Raw genomic sequence first — 22,736 nt, 5'->3', positions numbered from 1 at the left:
TTTAATCCAACTTTTCTATTTTCCTTTTAAATACAAAGATTCCTACTTTTTCCCCCTCTAAATCCAGTGTTCTACTTTCTGTTTATGAATTGTAGTTCATTGGCAACCAGCTTTCAAACTGGTCTTAAAAAATTTTTTTTTAATATATAAGGATCAATTGTAATTCTGTAATAATATAAAATTAATATAATTTATGATGGAACAGTTAATAATTAAAACAAAGTTAGAAGAAGACTAAGGAAAAGTCAGAATTATAAAACATTTCGTAAGATAAACAACAAGGTCCTACTGTATAGCACAGGGAACTATACTCAATATCCTGTGATAAATCATAATGGAAAAGAATATGAAAGAGAATGTATATATATGTGTGTATAAGTGAATCACTTTGCTGTATAGCAGAAATTAGCACAACACTGTAAGTCAACTATACTTGAAAAAAATAAATTAAAAAACTAAACATTTCACAAAACATACTTATTTCATAAAATATACTTATTGTTTTCAAATGAATAAAATAACAAAGTAACTGTTAACCAAATTTTTTAGTAGATCTCCTTTCTATTTTACAAATAGTTCCTTAGTTATGGAGCAGACTCAATACATATTCAAATAATAAATATACTAACAGCCTTGGTTTTGAAAATAGCCTCTCTTACCAATTTTACACTATTCATTTTTCACAAACTTTTTTCATAGTACAGATAAAAATTTCTGATTAGTGAAGGATGAATTAACAAAAAGTTTTGTTTTTTGAGAAAGGTTAAAAAATGGGATTTTTAGTTAATTGGTTATTTTTAGTTAATTGAGAGTAATCACGTATATCATAGATTATCAATAACTTAAATCTCATAAATTATAGTTAATCTGAAGACTAAGTGGAATATAATTTAATCTACAGTGACTCAAGAAAGCTCTTCGAAATCCTATGGTACCATATGAATAGCGATTCTCAGCATACAGATATAGAGTAGATAGAGTTGCCACTGAAACTATATTTAATACATAAAATGCCTCAGGAAGTGCTTTAAAAATTTGCATTGTTTGCTTATTTGTTTGCCATATTTTTTAGAACTGCAAAATGTTTTAAAAACACTAAGAAGATGAGGAAATCTGAACTGTTTAGAGTCTAGATTAAGTGCAGGTTTATTTCGTACAGGCAGCATAGAGTCTGTTCCTTTCTCTCTCTCTGCATTCTGGAGGGAACTCCCTCAGATACAGAAGAAAGCACAACCGTTCTTTTACTGACAGGATTTTGGATTTGGATTGAAGTGGCAACCTGACTAGCCAACAGCAGAGATCTTTTCTCACTTGCCCCATCAAATATACGTGAAACAACACACCCAACAATTACACTGCCTTGGGTTTCATCTCGGATGGCATGTGCCGGGGCCTATGAAGTCCAGAAAGTCTGCTGGACTTTCTGCATAATTTTATTCTCTTGCATAAAAAAGAAGTGATACTCTTAGTTATGTCATTGCAGTTACACAAGCTTGAACTCTTCAGCACAAGGGGAAAAATGGACAGGGGAAGAGCTGATACTGCATGAGATTTCTTGGAATGGGAATTTAATTAGGGCATCGGAATAACTGTGAGTTTTGCTTGGTCTATACTGTAATCTTAAAGTGGGTCTTCCTGGTCATGCTGGCTGTCCCTGCCAAAGGTGACTTCTCTTACTGGAAGGACTTCCCCTGACTTCAGATTTTAGGCTTCTCTTATATGTAAATGCCTACAGATGTTTGCCTTTAGAAAGTGGTGTGCCAGTGACACAACCTCAAACATATCACTCACAATAATTATGGCTTCATTTAGAGGTGTTTCTGTATAAAGGTAAGATATGAATGATAGTTGCAGATGTTGGAGAGCTATGTTGGAAGAATAACAAAGCCTCAAGTCCATAAGTGTGAAACATACAGATAATTTATAGCATCAGCACTAACTGGAATGTGCTCTTAATAGTATAAAACTGAAAAGTTTTGTATTGAAAGAAAAAAATTGAAATAAGAGTACCTCTTTAAATCTAAAGGACAAGATTAACATTTTAACCATTTTCATTCTTATTTTTGGTTTGAAAACTATTACCAAAAGATACTGCTTTTAAAATAAAAATTGATAATGGCTATTCTGACCGGTGTGAGGTGATACCTCATTGTAGTGTTTTTTGTTTGTTTTTTTTTGCGGTACGCAGGCCTCTCACTGTTGTGGCCTCTCATTGTAGTTTTGATTTGCATTTCTCTAATGATTAGTGATGTTGAGCATCCTTTCATGTGTTTGTTGGCAATCTGTATATCTTCTTTGGAGAAATGTCTATTTAGGTCTTCTGTCCATTTTTGAATTGGGTTGTTTGTTTTTTTGTTATTGAGCTGCTTGTATATTTTGTATGGCTGATTCACTTTGTTATACAGCAGAAACTAATACACCATTGTAAAGCAATTATACTCCAATAAAGATGTTAAAAAAATAAAATAAATAAAATAAAATATAAAAATAAAAATTGACTTTAGCAGAGCTGTACTCAAAGTAAAGATATTAAATTTTATGTATTATACCTGCTTTAACAAAGGATATGATTCAGTGAGATTTTGAGTTTAGTAAGAAACTAATGTAGTCTGATTATTATAAAATTAAAGATGGAAAATTTGTAATAAATAAATATTTATACACCCACTCTACTATCTTGTAATTAAAAGATTGAACTTGTTAAAATAACCAAGCAAGGTATCAGAAAGAACAATTTATTTATAATTTAAAACTGGCATTGAATTGTGAGCTAAGTTTCCTAAATGTTGTTTATATTTCTGGCACATTATCTATCTATCTATCTATCCTTCTACCTATCTATCTGTCTTGGTGTTCAGCTGAATATTGAAGTCTATATCTGCTATTCTTAAACTTTGGTGAAGGCTATAATTTGTTTTCCTTTCATTTCCCCCCAATTTTTTTTTTTTTTTGCGGTACGCGGGCCTCTCACTGTTGTGGCCTCTCCCGTTGCGGAGCACAGGCTCTGGATGCGCAGGCTCAGCGGCCATGGCTCACGGGCCCAGTGGCTTCGCGGCATGTGGGATCTTCCCGGACCGGGGCACGAACCCGTGTCCCCTGCATCGGCAGGTGGACTCTCAACCACTGCACCACCAGGGAAGCCCGCCCCCTGCAATTTTTTATAGTGATAAAATACACATAAAATTTACCTTTTAACTTTAATGACATGTCTTTTTTCTGGTATCATGAAAGTAGGCTTTAATTTGTTAAATTATAAAAGAAATCCCAGTAAGGCTCTGAATGGAGAATTTTTAACTTTTGCTACTTCAGTTGGATGTGAGGAGTAAGTGTATGTGGGTGACTGTGTGGGTTTACGTGTGTGGAGAGAGTGAGTGTGGGAGTTTGCAGTATGTGCGTGTTATCGCTGTGTTGTAAGTGCAACACTGAAAGCAAAAGAGTAAATGTCTTCAGGGCTGTAAAGAAACTTTCTGTTAACCTTCAGACTGGAAGTTATTCTATTTACAAAAGCCAGGGAGATTTATAAAACCTTCTCACTGCCATATTGCAAAGCATCTATAGAAGGTAAGCATATTTTGCAGAAAGGGCACTGGGGAAAGAGCCATTTAAAATTTCACCGTTTGCAAGATCTGAAGCAACTAATAGGAACAGGGATATCTAAAGCTAAAGAAAAAACATCGATCAAAGTCTGTACTTTCAATTATCAACAACTGAAGGCAGAAAGAATTTTTGATATGGTCCCAATACAAGAAAATGATCTACACAAAGTGGATGAAAATGGACTGAATGAAATCTAGAAAAGGATTAACAAACAACATAGAATAAGGCAACAACAAAACAAGATCAAGACACATTTTGTAGCCATTTCTGGCTAAGTGTTTTTTATATAAATCCTAGTAAAGAACCATATTGTGGTTATAACTGTATATTATTTGTTTTATACAAGTATACATATTTTAATATACACACCCATAATTCTGTTCAAGTTAATTGTTTAAAAACTTTCATAGTTTATATATTTTAACTATTTGTTCATTGCCCTCCATCACCAGAGATGTAAGCTCCATGAGGGTAGTGATTTTTGTCTCTTGTTCACTGCAATACCACCAAACCTGAAACATTACCTTACATGCAGTAGACACTCAATACACGTTTTAAAAATGGATTTCACAGCTTGGGCTCAATTTTATCTCCACTAATTCCTTCCACTTCCTTTATAAAATCACAAGTACAAAAGACTGTTTCAGGTATTATTAAGGCCTGAAACCAAAACTAAGTAATTCTTACTATAATTTTAATTTTGAGGATCAGAATGGACAGAACAAATAAACAATACCTCTTAGAGGGCAGAGTATAAATAACTGACTCCTTTTTGCTTGCATATATGAGAAAGTAATATCAGCTAGTGTATGATAGAGGGACAGCTCCTTCTTTGTCAATTGAAAAGAAACATATTAAGTATGAAATAAAATAATTTACCTCATTTATTCATAGTTATGGCCAGTAGACAGAAATTCAAACTCAAATGCATTTAATGCAGTCCCTGCTAATGGTGGGGGACATAGCACATGAGATATAAGAACTTAATTGGGGACTTCCCTGGTGGTGCAGTGGTTAAGAATCCGCCTGCCAGTGCAAGGGACACGGGTTCGACCCCTGGTCTGGGAAGATCCCGCATACTGCTGAGCAACTAAGCCCATGCGCCACTACTACTGAGCCCATGCACCGCAACTACTGAAGCCCGTGCTCTAGGGCCCGTGCTCCGCAACAAGAGAAGCCACCGCAATGAGAAGCCCATGCACCGCAGTGAAGAGTAGCCCCCACTTGCCATAACAAGAGAAAGCCCATGTACAGCAATGAAGACCCAACGCAGCCAAAAATAAATTTTGAACATTAATTTTTAATTAAAAAAATTAAAAAATAAATAGTCTCTGGCTGCTAAAAAAAGAACTTAATTGGATTTACTTAAAAATAAAAAGGTATTCTTTTTATTCTTCTTCACTGTGCCTCATATTAAGGAATTCATTTTTTAAATGGAGATATAATTCACAAAACGTAAAGTTCACCATTTTAAAATGTATAATTCATTGGTTGTACAAGGTTGTACAACCATCACCTTCATCTAATTCCAGAACATCACCTTCATCTAATTCCAGAACATTTTCATCACCCCAAAAGAAACCCTATACCCATTAGCAGTCATGCTGCCTCTTCCCCTATCCCCTGGCAACTACTAATCTACTTTCTGTCTTGATAGATTTGCCTATTCTGTACATTTCATAGAATGCAATCATACGGCAAGTTACCTTTTGTGTATGGCTTTTTTCACGTAGCATAAGGTGTACAAGGTTCTTCCAGGTTGTAGCACTATCAGTACTTCATTCCATTTCATGGCTGAATAATATTTCATGTATGCAAATACCATGTTTTGTTTATCCATCCATCAGTTGATGGACCTTTGGATTCCTTCCACTTTTGAGCTATTATGAACTATCATTGAGCTGCTATGAACATTTATGTAGCAGTTTTTATATGGACATATGTTTTTACTTATCTTGGGTATATACCTAAGTGTGTAACTGCTGGGTCATATAATCTCTACTTTTAACTTTTTGAGGAACTGCCAGACTGTTTTCCACAAGGGTAGCACCATTTTACCTTCTCACAAGCAATGTATAAGCGTTCTAATTTCTCCACATCCTCACCAACACTTGCTATTGTCTGTCCTTTTGATTATAGCCATCCTACTGGGTATGAAGTGGTATCTCATTTTGGTTTTTGGTTTGCATTTCCCTAATGGCTACTGATGTTGAGCATACGTACATGTGCTTATTGGCTATTTGTATATCTTCTTGTAGAAATGACTATTCAGATCAGTTTCTTTTCTTTTGGTGTTGAGTTGTAAGAGTTTGAAATGTGTTCTTAAATGGTTAGATTTCACTGAGAAAAGCCGCACAGCAGGTTGGAATGAACTAATGAAAAACTGTGAGTCCCTGAATACTGTTATTGACATGTATCAACTAAATTTTTTATGGCTTCAATCACTGACATCTCTCTCTACCAAATCTGATCTACCTCTTTTGATCCCTAAAACTTTTAAAGGTATCATCATCTTTCTCATCATATAAGGTATTAAACTCACCTCTCTTTGGTTTCTGCTTTCTGACCCCTTCATCTAATCTCAGTACTGCTATGAATTCAGTTTCTATAAAGTGGGTCACATCTATCTCGTCCTTCCTATTTTTATAGTGAGGGTACATGCAGGCCCCCACTTCCTTTTGCCTTGACTACCTTCTTGCTCCCAGTCTCTTATCCTTTCAAACCATCCTACATGCTGATCTCATGTATCTTTCTAAAGCACAACTCTGATTACATCCCTTTCCTGCTCAAAGGTGTTTATTGTTTAGTCCCAGTCTACTTTTCCTATTTCTGTTTTTTTTTCTCCCATGTCCTAAAACACAGAAAAACTAATTTTGGGTGGTTCTCCCACCCTATTATAATCATTAATTTGCTTGCTTGTCTCTGCCATAAACTGTAAGTTTTAAAAAATGTAATAATGCAAAAAGAGGAATTAATACAAGTAAAAATCTTCAAAGAAATTAAAAGGCAGCTATGCCATAAAAAATGAAAGTAGGTATTAGAACAACTTTTTTTAAGTGTGATTCTTATTATTAAAAATCTGTGGGGACAAAGGTTAGATGCAGATAAAGATCAAACACTTAAAATTACCAATTGTATCAGGACCACTTGAAAGGAGGACAAATATTACATTCTGTGTTAAATATAGATAAGTTAAGGTTTTAGACCTTTTAATTCTCATGCACTTCTGGCTAACAGTACCAGTAGGTATACTATTGTGCGGGCCCATATTGCCACATGGCAGGACAGCTTTTTATTTTCTGGTAAATATCTTATTTATATAAATTTTAATCCAATGAATGTAGAGAAAATTTTCTTTAAGAGAAAATAGTTCTGTGGCCGAATCCTTAAACAAAAGATAAAACCACAAGGCCAGATTCACTCCTATGATGTCAGAATTCCATTATATATACCACCCAACACAGAGGGAGGACATAAAAGGGAAGTTTTCTTATAATTTTATTTTCAAAATATTTTAATCATCAAATATAAATACTGAATTAATTAGGGTTCTTTTCAGGGAATGTGCTCAATTATTCCACAGCTTCAAGATCGTGTAACCTCAGGTACACGGAGCTGCATGCCATAAACTAAACAAAACAAATGAATGAACATATTTATACTTTTGCCCTCACAATCCTGTGAGCATAATTTAGACTCCCAAAAGCTGGTGGACAAAGAAAACCTTTTCTAAAATTCAGGACAAATATAATTGCTAGAATTGAGAAAGAAGAAAAGTAGGATAAAAAAAGATGTTTTCTATTTTATAGATTTTTCTCTTGGGTGTAATTATAAAGTGACATTCAAGTGCAACCAATGAAGTCCCTATTTTTTTTTCTCACAGAATTCAAAGGCATCAGCAAAACCACCTCTGTCAGTAATAAAAATAAAAAGTCTTTGACTTTTTAAATGTTATCATACTGTCACAGTGGAATAAAATTAACTTGACAAATACTCTAAAGGCACATGGTGCAGTTCATTATGTATAACAGCAACAGCAGCGGTTTCCCAGTGTTCATAGAGGCTGCTCCATTAAATTTACCTCCAGTCAATAATTAGGAGTCCACAAATAAACCTGGGCAATTAAATCAATACTGCCAGGCAATTATATTCTAGAGTCCAGGTTCAGTGGCACAAAAAGGCACTATATCAAACTGCAGTATTAAGCAGTCTAATGCCATTTTCAACAGGATTTTTTTTTACAATAACTGGACAGAATAAGCATACATCCAGATAATATAGAATGTATATATGTATATCTACATGTGTTAGTCAAAAACTCAGATCTGGTGTCAATAGAGCTTTAGTAAAATTTAATAAAGATTTATACATATCGATTTGTTATTTTTATGTTCATAATTGACGATAAAACTTCCATATTAAAAGGTCATACTTACAAGTTGAATGTTAAAAAATCCACTACAAAGTTTATTTTTATAACTTTCACGTTTAAAAAAATAACCTGTAACAATCATTACTGAACTCCTTTGATGTGCCAGGCACTGGGCTGGGTGCTGGGAATGCAACATGATTGAGAAATGGCCTTTCTTCTCAAAAGCAAGAAGGCTTTGCCCAGCACCTGCACATCTGCACTTCAACAACTTGAGGCAAAAGAGTGCCCATCACCTTCTATTACTATTGATAGTAATAGTGTTTCCAGATAATGTTTCAAAAATATATAAAATGGGTACTAAGAATATGAATAATAGTTCATATATTATTTACTTATTCTTGACTTTTCCAAAAACATAGATACTGCACTCACAGAACAAAATTTTTTTTTGCTATTTTGAGAAATATATTTAAGCTGTTTTTAATCCAGTTCATTTTAAAAACAGACAACAATTAAGTTGAGCAAAAAGAAATATAATGAAAAAGTTTTGGAATATATTACATGCTGTCAGTGATATCAAAACAAAAGTTGGCTATGACTAGAAAAGCAGGGCTCTCACCTGCCAATAAACTGCCCTGATCACTTACAAGAGGGGCACATCCCAACAGACTATATGTGTATTAAAAAAATACTTGAAAGGGAAGAAAAAGTATCACACAGGTCACAGCAGCAGTCTCAATAGACCCCTCAGGGATTTCAGCTCGTCTTGGCCTTGTCATCCTCTATGCAGCTTTCCACTCGGCCCAGAAAATGTCGATAGGAAAATGTTTGAGGGGCCTCTGGTGGAAATTTTTTCATTCTTTCTGCATTGACAGGATGCCAAATCAATATTTACTTCCCACTAACAAGCTGCTCGAGGTCTCAGTAGAAAATATTGTAGAGAATGCAGGAAGACACAGTAATAAACAGCTGTCTGGCTGTGAGGAAAACATGAATTGACTGGAAACAGGTCCATAGTAAAAGGTCACTGAAACCCATGAACTCCTCAGGTGTCCATATCAACTACTAACTTTAAAGACACATAATAAACAATCTCTTTTCCTAAGAGGGCTGAGAGAAGGGATCCTTTTCAGTCTAGCAAGCATAGAGGTTGACTCAATAATTTAATTAATGCCTTTGCTAAAACCCATGTTGGCTCCTTCCCAAGGCATTTGCTTCATTTGTTAAGTCCAAAAGTACAAATGGAGAGTTAACTTTCCTGTCTACCTACTAGAATACTTATTTACCTAACAGAAGTAATGTGTCTGTTTACAAAAAATTAGGCATCTAGTAACAAAAAAGTACGGCTTGGAATTTTTATCTGCAAGTTTTAATATATGAAGTAGAAAAACAAAATACCTGTCCTTCAAGAAGTTTCTGAATGTACAACAGCCATTCCTTGTCATTTTCAGCATCGATCTTTGTCCTTTCGATTTCCTGAAGGAAAAAAATAAAAACACTGTTGTTAATTTCATTTATATGAACTTGATCATACTGTTAGATACTGAATAAATCTAGAGAAATATTGGTGGAATTAGATTCAACAAAGAGCAGCCTGTCCTTTCAAAGTAGGGAATATTCAAATCGATGCTCTTTAATGTATAAATATCTACCTACATGTGGAAGATAAAGCTATATTTCTATATTTCATAATATAATTCAGGAATGTTTTATTTCTGCCTTCACAGTGGAGCTCACACTGGACTGAGGTGGAGGTGGAAGTGATTAAAATAAAATGAAAAAGAAAATGGAGCTGTATAGAAGAATCATTTATAAGTAACCCTCATAAGATGACATAAAACCTTATACTCAAAACTCTGACTTATCAGTAGATAATTAAGGAGTAATTGTTATAATCACAGACAAAATAGGACATGCATGGTTCTGGTGTACTTAAATGCTTACTCATTTAAAATATCCAATAACTAGCTGATAGGTAAGAGACGCTCCAACTTAAAGTATTGTTAAGTCACTAAATATTTTCAATGCATCAATTATCAAGGTAAAATATTCTGAAAGTATAATGTATTCACATGTGCAACTGATTATTCAGTTAAAATCATGATTCGGCTTGCAAAAACTGGGCTTTTCAAAAAGGGGAGGATTTGAAAAACTAACATTTGTTGAAATTTACTGTATGCCAAGTATCAGGCTAGGTACTTCGCATAGGTTGTCATAGTGTTTTACGTGAATTTACAAGAGTTCGATGTAGCTTAAAGCATAAAATTCAGGTGGTTTGGGCTCTACTTGGGTAAGTCACTCAACTCTTTAGACCTCTGAAAGATGCAGGCGGGGATCAGTCCAAATAAGCTCGATCTATAATTAAATCTAGTAAATATATCCAGGTGTGTGCACTGAGTCTTCACAGAACAGTGTGTTTTCTTCCAGGACGACTTCCATTTAAGGTTGTGTGGTATGCATATTTTGGTGCTTGGCATCCCTGGCTCCAAACTGCATCTGCCCAGAGGCCAGGGTGCCATTTCTTCACAGAAATGTGCTAGCTACTCTTTGGGACTAACAAGAGAGATCCTTTTCTAATTAATATACTCAAAGGGGACAACTTTTTCCAATTTGTCTACTCAAAGGGGGTTCTTTTTTCTAATCTGTAAGCCCAGCAAGGGCATCTTTTAAGACCACTCAAAGGCAGTGATGCTGTCTTCCAGAATATGTATCTGGAACACACACACGTATACACACATATACATATGAGGGATTTTGCTAAGTCTGTTTGTTTTAAAACTTTTAGGAAACAGAGGAGGACTCTACCTTAATTTTTTGTTAGGTTTCTTTGTATCAATCAAATTTTAATTAAGTGTCCATAATAAGATACAGTTAACACCCTTGCCTCAGATACTATTATTTCCTGTGTGTCTTATATTTGATACTGTATTTCATAATGCTTTTGTACTTCAAAGTTCAGAATTCACAGACACTGTGGCATAGGTGCTGAAAATAGGAAACTGATAATTCACTATCCTATTCACCCATAGGATGAAAATAACCTCTGCAGGACTCCTTTGACCTCTTTTCTAAGAATTCTTAGCAGTTTAAAAACTTTTACAAGTTGTAGATCTGCTCTATTCCAGAAATTTTTTGAGAAACTGATGGGGGAGGGGTGCTGAAGGATGTTCTCATACAAACATTTAAGTCTATCATTTTATTTAGTCATTGAGCAAATATTTATGGGGAAGCTAAGAGTACCATCATCTCTTTAATCTTTCTAAACAATAAAAAATCTAATATTTATGTATTAAAGTTCAGAGACTTCACAATAGAACAGGATTGAGTATCCTCCACAGGTTTCACGGAAGACTGTGTATGAGATTCTGCTGTTTATGAGGCAATAACTATCAAAAATGCAGTGCCCTCCTCAGGAGGTACAGAAATGCTACTGAAGACCTTTATGTATATGCACATAAATTCACTCAGATGGGAGTATTTTCCCCACCTTAAAGCAATAAATATCTTTTTCTATAACTTGATCAACAATAACTTTGAATTTAGCTAGAAAAGCCAATATATCCACTACATTAAAAAATCTCATGTAGGACGAAAAATCCTCAAATCAATCCTGACCCAGCTAACTAAATCCATTCAAACAGGCTTAATTAAAAATACTAGCTTAAAAGGTACATGATGAACTATAGAAAATGGAAGAGACAGAAAAGGATAACTGACTTGAATAACAAGCAAGCAGTTCTAAAGGTTATGTGTACTGGCTTACTTCTGTATTACATAGTTAAATTTCTCTAAAGGTTTTTTGAGTTGGTTAATACTTTTGATATATCTTTCATTGGTACACTAATATTCTTGCCTTCATTAATATTATCTTAAAGATGAAATTCTAAGAATTATAAAACAAAAATATGTACTTACATTCAATGTGTAACAAGCCCATTATTAATAAATATTTAAGTGATCTTACTTCATCTTCTGTGTCCAATATTTCCTCTAGATCTGACCGTGAAATGTTCAGGATAGATGCTGCCAAGGTCTGGGCTTTATGGGTTGAGGTTTTACAAGCATCCCTGTTTTTCTGCACCTTTTTAAGTTCTCTGATTTGTCGCCTTATTGAATGGACATCATTTTGTAACTCTCTGACCAAAGCCTGCAACATATTGGAAAGAATGTGGGCTCATATGGAAGTCAGAAATGAAGAAAAAGCAGTCATAACATAAAAATGTGAAGATACTAGCAAATAATTTTTTATTAGGATTACTCTGATTTTATTTATATTGGAACATAATGGATTGCTCTTTACTTATTGTCAGAATGCAATAAAAGCTCTCGCAAATGACCACTTAACCAACTTGCTGGATTAACCAAATCTCTCCAATCCGTCTTTCAGATTTGCAACTGTTATCTTGGATGGTGAATACTTGTAGCAGGCAGGCTACTTAGCATCATGCCAGAGCACAACTACTCCCACCAGTTGAGCTGATGCCAATTGTCAGATCTATTTATTCCTAAGTGTTATATTTGCTGTAACAGGTTAGTTACATAATTAATTATTACATAAATAATGAAATATAACTGCATAAAGAGGGTTGCTCCTATTTTATTAAAACTGGATTAGAAATCTTTGGAAGGATTTGATAAAGCCAGGTGGGTAAAAGTGCAATTAAATTATGTGTAGACAAGACAACAATAAAGGATTGACAAAAATCATAAAAGTCTAGGCTTGCTTCTACAAGAGTCTCTAATTTCTCCCTTTGAGAATACATGCCTATGTGTGCATAAGGAGAAGGTAGCTCTTACCCTGGGTGGACAGAGCTCTGGAGCCTGATGCCTGGCTTTGTGGGCTGAGAACAGGCTGGCTAGATGTTTGGGTTGTTCTCAATCTTTTGCCAGCTTAAGCAATGTGGCAATAAATAATGGTGCTCATATATACATTTTTGCATCACTAGGATATATCCCTAGAAGTGAAATTGCTGGACCAAAGGGTGTGTATAACTGTAATTTTGAAAGCTGTTTAATTCTCCCTCTCTCCAAGATCATATCAATTTACACCTACACAAAGAACATAGGAAAATACTTGTTTCTCCATACCACTGGCAAAACACCAATCTGGTTTTTTCAGTGTAGTTTGTTTTTTTCACTATATTATAAAGTTTCATTTCTCTTATTAAAAATGAAGTTGAGCGTTAGCCTTAACAGATAATTATATTTCTTTTGTCTTTTTTTTTTCTATTTTTCTTAGTGATTTATAGGAGTTATTTATACTTTAGGGAAATTATAATTGTCTGTTGGGTATTTCTAATCTTTTTCATATTTTGTATTTTTCTTCTGACAGTAATTATAGTATTTTATACCTAGGAAAAAAATGTAAAAACTTTAATGTACTAAATGAATCTTTTCCTTTCTCACTTTTTTTTTTGTTTGTTTTTGTTTTCTTTTTGCGGTACGCGGGCCTCTCACCGTTGTGGCCTCTCCCGTTGCGGAGCACAGGCTCCGGACGCGCAGGCTCAGCGGCCATGGCTCACGGGCCCAGCCGCTCCGCGGCATGTGGGATCTTCCCGGACCAGGGCATGAACCCGTGTCTGCTGCAGCGGCAGGCAGACTCTCAACCACTGCACCACCAGGGAAGCCCTTAATTTTGAATTTAGTGTGATACTTTAAAATTTACTGTGATACTTTAAAAAGCATTCTCTACAATTTTATATACATATATGTATATTATATATATATATATATACTCATTTTCAAACCATGATTTTTTCTGCCACTTTTAAGATTTTATTTTTCAGTTTTAAATGTTTTATCCATTTGTAATCATCTAGAAAATTATTACATACAATCATAGTTGTCTCACCACCACCTGTTAAATAGTCCATATTTTCCCCATTGATTTCATATGTTTAGGTCAGGTTCTGAACTTTCTATTCTGTTCCATCTGTCTTCTTATTAGTGAAGCTTTATAGTATATTTTAATTAGTGAGGCTTTATAATAAATGTTATAATCCGGTAGGGGTATCTCCCTTCTATTACCTTTCTTTTCAGATTTTTCTTGGTAATTTTTGTTTGTTTGGGTTTTCACATAAACTTCACATTGAGCTTGTCTAGATCCCCTTCCCCTAAACATTTTACTTGTAATTTTATTTAAATCAAGTTAAATTTTATTTGAATCATGTTAACATTTTAGAATGTTGAGTCTTCCTAATCAAAGACCATGGTATTCCCTTCCAGCTGGTTAAGTCTTTATTTGTGTTTCCGAGGATCATTTAAAAATTTTCTCTTTGTAGATCTTTTTTTTCCTGGGCCTCTTACTTTTTGGGGGGCACTGATTCTAGTACTGATTGTTGCTTGTATACATAAAGATTGTTAATATATATTAAGCTTACTGAAATTTCTTATTTGTTATGAGTTTTTCAGCCGATTCCTCCTTAGCTTCCAGGAATTGAAGGTCTGCAAATATTGATAATTTTACTCCTATTTTCTATTTTTTTGCCATGCTGCACAGCTTATGGAATGTGCGATCTTAGTTCCCTGACCAGGGATTGAACCCAGGCCCTCAGTAGTGAGAGCACAGAGTCCTAACCACTGGACCACCAGGGAATTCCCTATTTTCCAACTTTTATACCTCTAATTTCTTTCTTTTCTTATTGAATTGATTATTAAGTTCCTCCTGAACAATATTGAATAGTAATATTGATGGACATACTCAACTTGTTCCTGATTTTAGTGGGAATCTCTCTACTTCATAGGAAATACTACGCCAGATTTTGAGTTGAGAGCTGTATTTTAATATACTAAAAAGTACACCTTAATATATAATATAGTTTTATATAGGTAACTATCTACTCATCTTATTTTTATTTCTTATAAGAATGGAAACCAAATTGTCTTAAATCCATTTTAGCATCCATATAAACTATCATATGATTTTTCATCATAAATCTATTAATACAATTTTAAATAATTTTCTTAGTATTGAATTATCCTTGCATCACTGGAATAAACTCCACTTGGTGTGATATATTATTTTTTGATGTGCTGCTGAATTCTATTTGCTAATATTTTATCTGGAATTTCTATATTAGTAAGAGATTGATTCATTTCTTCCAAAAATATTTGGAAAAAAATCTTCTCTTTCCATGTTTTACAGTAGTTTTAAAGAGATTGAATCTATCTGCTCTTTCCTGATGTGGTAGCACTCATCTGAATTTGGCCTAGTATTTATTGCAAAGAAAGATACCTTTTTGGCAAATCATTTTAATTTTCTATTTGTTCTGGAGGGCGTTTTGGTATATCATAATTTTCCTAGAAAATGATCTATTTCATCCAGGCTTTCAAATTTATTTGCAGAGTTGAACTAAGTATTCTGCCACGATTTTTTCCCCCTGTGTCTATGTTTATTGTCACTTACTTGTTATTTTGTATAGTTGTGCTTTCTACTTTCTTAATTAGGTAAGCTAAAGATTCAATCTATTTTATTGCTTCTTACTTTTCTTTTCCAAAAAAATACTCTTGTATTCATTTATTAATTCCACACTAATTCATTAATTTCTATTTCAATCTTCAGATTCTATTTAATTCTTCAGTTGAATATTTACTTTCATTTATTCTTGTTTGCTAATGTAAATATATAAGGCCATACATTTTTTGAGCACTGTTTTAGCTCTGTCTTATGGGTTCTGATAATTCTAGAATGTTATTCTTTTAAAAATATTCTGCAATTTGTTCACATTTCCTTCTTAACCCAATAACTTTTTTTTTTAATATTTAAGTGCTAGTGACTGGTTTTCTAGTTTTGTTATTGATTGCAGTTTTATTGCATTATTCTCAGAGATCGTCATCTATACTATTTCTACTTTTCAGAACTAATTGAGGTTTCTTTGTGGTATGTCTTGGGTTGGAATGCCTGAAAATGTGGGGTGGAGATTTGTGTGGGAGAGGGTGCTTAGAAGCAACACCTATTGGAAACTTAGAAGCAGGAGCAGGCAGAGGGAAATGTTGATCTGCACTGCGGTTCCAACAGAGGCTTCACGCCATCGTGTAAGGAGCTCTGGAGCCGAGATAGCCTTTCAGAGTTGTCTCATCTTTGTTTTTTCCCCCTTATACATGACATGAACTTTTTTTACATCACTATTCTTTATTTGTTTGAGTCCAGAAACTTTACTGAAACATAAACAGGGGATGACATATTAGATCAATTTCCCCTGGTTCATGTTACGTTCTTAGAAGTTTTTTATTTCTGAAAATTGTTTTTGGATTATAGCTTCAATAATTGTCCTGTTCCATCACTCCTTTTCTTCTTTGAAGACTCCAATTATACATGTGTTGAATCTCTGTCATTTGCTTCAGAAATCCTTTCTTCCACAGTATGTTTTGTTTAACTGAAGCATAATTAGAATGAAACAGTGCACACATTTTAAGTGATTAGTTTAATGAGCTTTGATAATTGTATGCTTCTGTGTAGCCAACACCCTGTTCAAGATATAGAACATCTCCATACTCAAGACATTTCCCTGATACTCCTTTCTAGGTCAATTCCTCCCACATCCAGACAGCACTGCTCTGATTTATATCATCTTAGATTAATATTTCCTATTCTAGAATGTCATCTAAATGGAATAATAATACACTATGTACTCTTTCATGTCTGACTTCTTTTTCTCAACATGGTGGGGTTTTTTTGTTTTTGTTTTTTTAAACATTTATTTTGTCTGTGTTGGGTCTTCGTTGCTACAAGCGGGCTTTCTCTAGTTGCAGCAAGCAAGGGCTACTCTTCGTTGCGGTGCGCGGGCCTCTCATTGTGGTGGCTTCTCTTGTTGCAAAGCATGGGCTCTAGAGCACAAGCTCAGTAGTTGTGGAGCATGGGCTTTGTTGCTCCGCGGCATGTGGGATCTTTCCGGACCAGGGCTCGAACCTGTTTCCCCTGCATTGGCAGGCAGATTCTTAACCACTGCACCACGAGGGAAGTCCTAACGTAGTGTTTTAAATTAGGGATTCATCCATATTGTTTTGTGTATCCGTAACTTGTTCTTTTCCTTTTATATTAAATGCAATAAGTTCAACAATATTTATACACACATACATTCATATAAAACCCAGAAATATATATTTTTTCCTGAGATAATTTTATTTATTTTCTTTTACTTCTTTGCTTTGTCTGCCAACTTGCTTTCATTTGTTCCCATGTCTCACCACCTTTTCTCTAAGTTCTTACATTTATTTCTACCTTAAACATGTGCTTTTTGGAGGAAATTATTTCATTAATATTTTTATTCACAGTAAAATATTTTCATCTTCTCTGCAGCAACTATCTGTGGTGAAACTTCTTTTCCTGCCATTTACTTTTCCTGTTTCCTTCCTCCATTCTTATCCTAATCTATTTTTGTTGATACTACGTTGGTTCATTTTTCAGGACTCGTTTTTGAAAGAGAAGAGTTTTTCCAAGATTTCCTATTTGTAGAAAGTTATGTGGCAGAAGGGCCTGTGCTGTGCTGCAGGCTGGTGAAGTTTTATATATGAATCTAATATTTTTTCCGATGAATTCCATTAGCCAGGTTATTTTGGTTATGGTTTGTTTGGTTTTTTATAATATAAGGAATTTTTTTTCTTGGCTGCTATGAGGAAAGCTGCCTCCTGCAGATACACCTTGTCTGTGTTATTCTTCATTAAGTCCTGCCTCCTCCTCTTCTCTGGAAGCAAACTAGTTCTAGGAAGCTCCTACACAAACAGATGCAGACTCATTCCACTATTGCAGACAGGTGATTAGGATGTGTACCTCATGTGACTGTCATCGAAGACTGTATTTTTGCTTGATCTTTCAGAAGTCTACAGCACCTAAGTCTTCTCTCCCTGTTATCTTATTTTTGCTTCCTTTTGGATGTCTTCACCAATCTTACCTGGTTTTGGCTACTCTTCCATGTCTTCTGAAATACAGGGTTTTAACTGTGACCTAGGTTTGCTGTAAAAAGGAACTGAATTTTTGTTTCTTATTCTCCTTGTCTGTCATGTGATTCCAAGGGAGAGAAGGGGAAATGATGATTTTATCCCTTTATAATCAAGGCAGAATTCTCCAAAGTGCATTTTCCCCTACTATTCTATTATAAAAAATTTCAAACATGCAGACAAGTTTAAAGAAACTCACAGTGCACAACCATGTACCCACTACCTATAGGCTACAATTAATTTTGCTATACTTGCTTTATCACATAGCTATCTTCCATCTTATTTTGTTGATGCATTTCAAAGGAAGTTGCAGACATCTGTACAGTTCCCCCCTAAACACTTCAGCATTCACTTCTTAACTAAAGATCAATATTTATTTATAGTTCTCATTACTATTTTTTGAGGTAAAATTTATATACAGTGAAATGTGTAAGTCTTAACTGTACGACTTTATGAATTTTGACAATGAAAACACTGGGTAACTCACACCCAGATCAAAGTAAAGGACATTTCCATCACTCCAGAAAGTTGGCTTTGTCTTTTCCTAGTCAATCCCCATCCTTAGCTCCAAGAGGCAGGCAACAACTGTCTTTTTTTTTTTTTTTTAAATCTCTATAGATTAGTTTTGCCTGTTCTATAAATTCTTACAAATGGAATCATACAGTATGCATTATTTTGTGTTTGGATTCTTTCACTTACAATGTTTTTGCAATGCATCCACATTGTTACATGTATAAGTAGTTCATTTCTTTGTATTGCTGACTTTTATTCCATTACATAATTATAACGTTGCTATACATTTTCCTATAGATGGACACCTGGGCTGTTTCCAGTTCTTGACTATTACGAATAAAACTGTTATGAATATTCCTGTGCATTTTGTGTGTATACACATGTTTTCATTTCTCTTGAGTAAATACCTAGAAGTAGAACTGCTGAGTCATATGGTAGTGACTGTTTCATTTATTAGAAACTTCTATAGCTTTCCCTTAGAACTTGCGCCACCAATGGATGAAAATTCTCCATTCTCCACATTCTTTCCAACATCTAGTGGCTTACCTATTTTTTCTTGAATTTATTTCTAAGAATTGTATTTTTGATGCTATAGTAAGTTGAAAGTTTTTTATTTCATTTTCCAATCGTTTAGTGTTAATTTTTAAAAACTTTTGATTTTTGTATTTTGACCTTGTATCCTATGAAATGGCTAAACTCTTGTTAATGCTAGTAGCTGTTTTATAAATCTTTAGAATTTTCTATGTAAAGAATCATGTCTCATCAGAGAAACGTACATCAAATTCACAATAAGGTATCACCTCACCCCCATTAGGAAGGCTATTATTGAAAAAACAAAAAACATGTTGGCAAGGATGTGGAAAAACGGAAACCCTTGCACACTGTTGGTGGCATTGTAAAGTGGTGCAACTTTAATGAAAAACTGTAGGAGATATTTCAAAAATTAAAAAAAAAAAAAAGAGAGAGAACTACTACATATCCAGGAATCCCATTTCTGGATATATGCAAAAGAACTGACAGCAAGGTCTTTGCACACTTAGGTTCACAACAGCACTGTTCACAATAGCCAAGAGTTAAAAGCAAGCCAAATGTCCACTGATGGATGAATGGACAAACAAAATGTGGTATATATGTACAATAGTATATTATTCAGCTTTAAAAAGGAAGGAAATCCTGTCACATGCTCCCAAATGGATGAACCTTGAAGACATTATGCTAAGTAAAATAAGCCAGTCACAAAAAGTCAAACACTGCATGATTCCACATATATGAGGTATCTAAAGTGTGACGACATCCACAGAAACAGATTTATCATTGTAAATAGAAATTTAAAAATAGTATTTTAAAATATATTCTTACTTGTAAAGTCTACTTTATTTTGTATGTTGACCTTGTTCTGAACTTGTTGCTGAATTATCTGGTTAGTTCTAATAGTTTATGACTTGATTCTCTTGAATTTCCTAGATCCACAAACATGTCATTAACAATCAAAGTTTAGCTGTATACATTCAATTCATTTTGGGGAAGGAGAAGAGTTGTTTTATAGTTTATGGATTTTTTTCTTTTATCTTTATTAAGCCCATTTAAAAAATTTCTTTGAGTTTATTTATTTATTTTTCTAGTATCTTGAGTTGAAAATTAAATTTTGGTTGAATTTCAAAGGTTTTGATATTTCACTGTAGTTCATAAACTGACTTTTTATTTCCTCCTTAACCCAAAATCATACAGATGAGTTTGGAATTTCTAAGTGGATAGAAACATTTGGCCACTTATTTTGTAAAATCATAATTATATTATACCCTACTCAGGGTACATAGCCTAAATGATTTTTGCTTTTTTTGAACTTGTTGAACTTTGTGGCATAAGATGTATGTTCCACAGGGGTGAATGTTCCACAGGGGTTTGCAAAGAAAGTAGCCTTGCTCACATTTTCTCTATTTGAATTGTTGATTTCTGAATATAATATAGATTAAATATACTAGAAGATAGTAAATACACTTGTGGATTCATTGATTTCTTTTTGTAATTTCACCAAATTTTGCTTAATGTTGTCAGGTACACAAAAATTCATGAATTTTATATTTTCTTTGCAAACTATCCATTTTTATCAACATGAAATTACCCTCTTTATCCTTATCAATGGTTTTTTCTTTAATTTTGTCTCAAAGTAATATTGTTATATCTTCTTTTTGTTAGCCTTTACCTGGAACATATTCAATTGTGTGCTGGCAAACAAGCTCTTTTTTCAGGGTACAGGTATGACTTGTAATGCTTGTCAATTTCTATGGCATTAAGTACTTGTACCATGATTGATTTCAAGCAACAAACATGAAGGAGATGCTGGAAAGAGATACGCAAAATCGATTCTCACAAGCTGGTACAAGCTAGTTGCAGGATATCATAATTTTATTCTTTTATTGTTTTAGCTTTAGGGATCGTTATGTTTTAGGTGCATCTTTTTCACAATCTCATAGTTTCTCTTTTTTTCTTTTTTTAAAATACATTTCAACTTTATTACGTATATTGTGATTATTGGTATGTTTGGATCATCCTATCTTTTTTATTTACCATGTCTCTTATATACTTTTATTTACCATGTCTCTTATATACTTTTTTATTTACCATGTCTCTTATATACTGTTCCTCTCCTTTGTTCTGTCTTCTTCCCTTCCTTCCATTCTTCTTCCTGGCTTGTGTTGAATTGATGGAGCTTTATTTTTTTTTTAATTTCTTCTAATTCTTTAAAAATTAAATACTCAATTCCTATTCTTGTGGTCACCTTTAAAACTTCTGAACATATATTTAATATTATTCAAGCATTTAATTTGATTAATTTAATAAACTAATATTATATTTTGAATCAATATCTAGAGTTTCTTATCCTCCACATGTTCCACCAAAGCAAAAATCACCAATCACCCCCTCCTCCTAACTTCTGTTACTGTAAACTTTAACATCAACAGTTATGTAGGTTTTACTTGTGTCTTTGTTTTCCATTGTTTCATATGTTCTAAAGATTGACAGAGTCCCATTTTGGCAGAAAGACTTGAAGAAGTGAAAAGATAAACTATTTTAATATAAACAGGAAAAGAGCAGACTTTGAGAAAGAATAGGGCTTGCAGTATTCAAGGAACACCAAGAAAGTCAGTATGGTGAAAGAGGAATCAGTGAGGTGACATGTAGTAGAAAGTGAAGTCACAGAAGTAACAACAAGACTAATCATGGAAGCCTTGCAGGGCAGTGAAGATGTTTCATTCTATCGTGTAATGAGGAGTCATGAGACAAGTTTGAGTAAGGAAGTGACACGATATGTTTTCAGTTTTAAAAGAACCATTCTAACCAAAAAATGGAGAAAAAGATTGTCTGGAGCAAGAGCTTAAGAGGGAGATGAGCTAGGAGAGTATGCAGAGGCACAAGCAAGAGGTAGTGATAACCTGGACAGTAGCAGTGTTGGAAGGCAGCAGAATTCTGGATCGATTTTCAAATAACAGCCCACAGGATTTGATGAGGAATTAGACATGCAATGTGAGAGAAAGAGAAAAGACAAGGATGATTCGAGGTTTGGGGCCCCACCACCCGGATAACTGGTGAAAAAGCAAATCCTGAGACAAAGAACACTATAACGGAAGTAAGACTGGGAGGAGTACAGATTCCAGTGGGTTGTAGGCTTAGTAATGAAAAAAAAAAAGAGAAAAATTTCTTCAGGTTACTTCTGCTTTCTCAGTGAAATAAGAGGCAGAGATTAAGGCACTAAGGAGGGGGTAGATGCTAGAGGTCTAAGAAGATAGGAGAAAGGAATGTTGGGGAAACTTGGGGGCTAAATGTACTGGGAAAGTATAACAGTCTTACACAGAGTGTTGAAGTCCCACCTGAAGTTCTTGGTTATGAACTTAAATTAAGACCAATCAGCATGGTTGTGTTTTTCTTTAGAGACATTCAGCTGCTTGGGTCCAGAAGAAAAGTGGGTAGAGATTCAAAACAAAATAGGCATGGATTTTTTCCATGTGAATATGACAGAGGGACAGATGAGCAGACTTGAGGACATATGTTAAAAAGTGACAATGACAGAACATGGAGTATTTGCTTCATGAGAAGGGAAGTGAAAGCACAATGGAAAAGAAGGTGGTAATAATTAGGGAAAAGTGGTAAGGTCAATGAATTTCAGTTTGTAATCATGTCAGAGAATTGCTGGAGTGTAAGTACAAAAAGACATGGGGGTCAAAGAATAAGATGCTAGAAACAGAGATTCTGGAGTTGATGCAGTTATTGGTAATGACAAGGTCAAGAGTAATATTTCTTAATGGAAACACTTTTGGTA

The 22,736-nt window shown here is 34.2% G+C and overlaps 1 protein-coding gene across 1 annotated transcript in view; it reads right to left on the bottom strand.

The window, feature by feature from the left end:
- Nucleotides 1–22,736, bottom strand: part of CNTLN (centlein) — a 327,580-nt gene that overhangs the window by 3,284 nt on the left and 301,560 nt on the right. Inside the window, exons 24-25 of the mRNA XM_082843600.1 lie at nucleotides 11,934–12,116; nucleotides 9,368–9,445 (exon numbers count right to left, since the gene is read on the bottom strand). Of these exons, the coding sequence (XP_082699726.1) occupies nucleotides 9,368–9,445; nucleotides 11,934–12,116 (261 nt within the window). The remainder of the gene's footprint in view (nucleotides 1–9,367; nucleotides 9,446–11,933; nucleotides 12,117–22,736) is intronic.

The sequence above is a fragment of the Leucopleurus acutus genome, assembly GCF_964270905.1.
Source record: "Leucopleurus acutus genome assembly, chromosome: 7".
NCBI classification, from domain to species: domain Eukaryota; kingdom Metazoa; phylum Chordata; class Mammalia; order Artiodactyla; family Delphinidae; genus Leucopleurus; species Leucopleurus acutus.
This window is presented reverse-complemented; position numbering and strand designations above follow the sequence as displayed.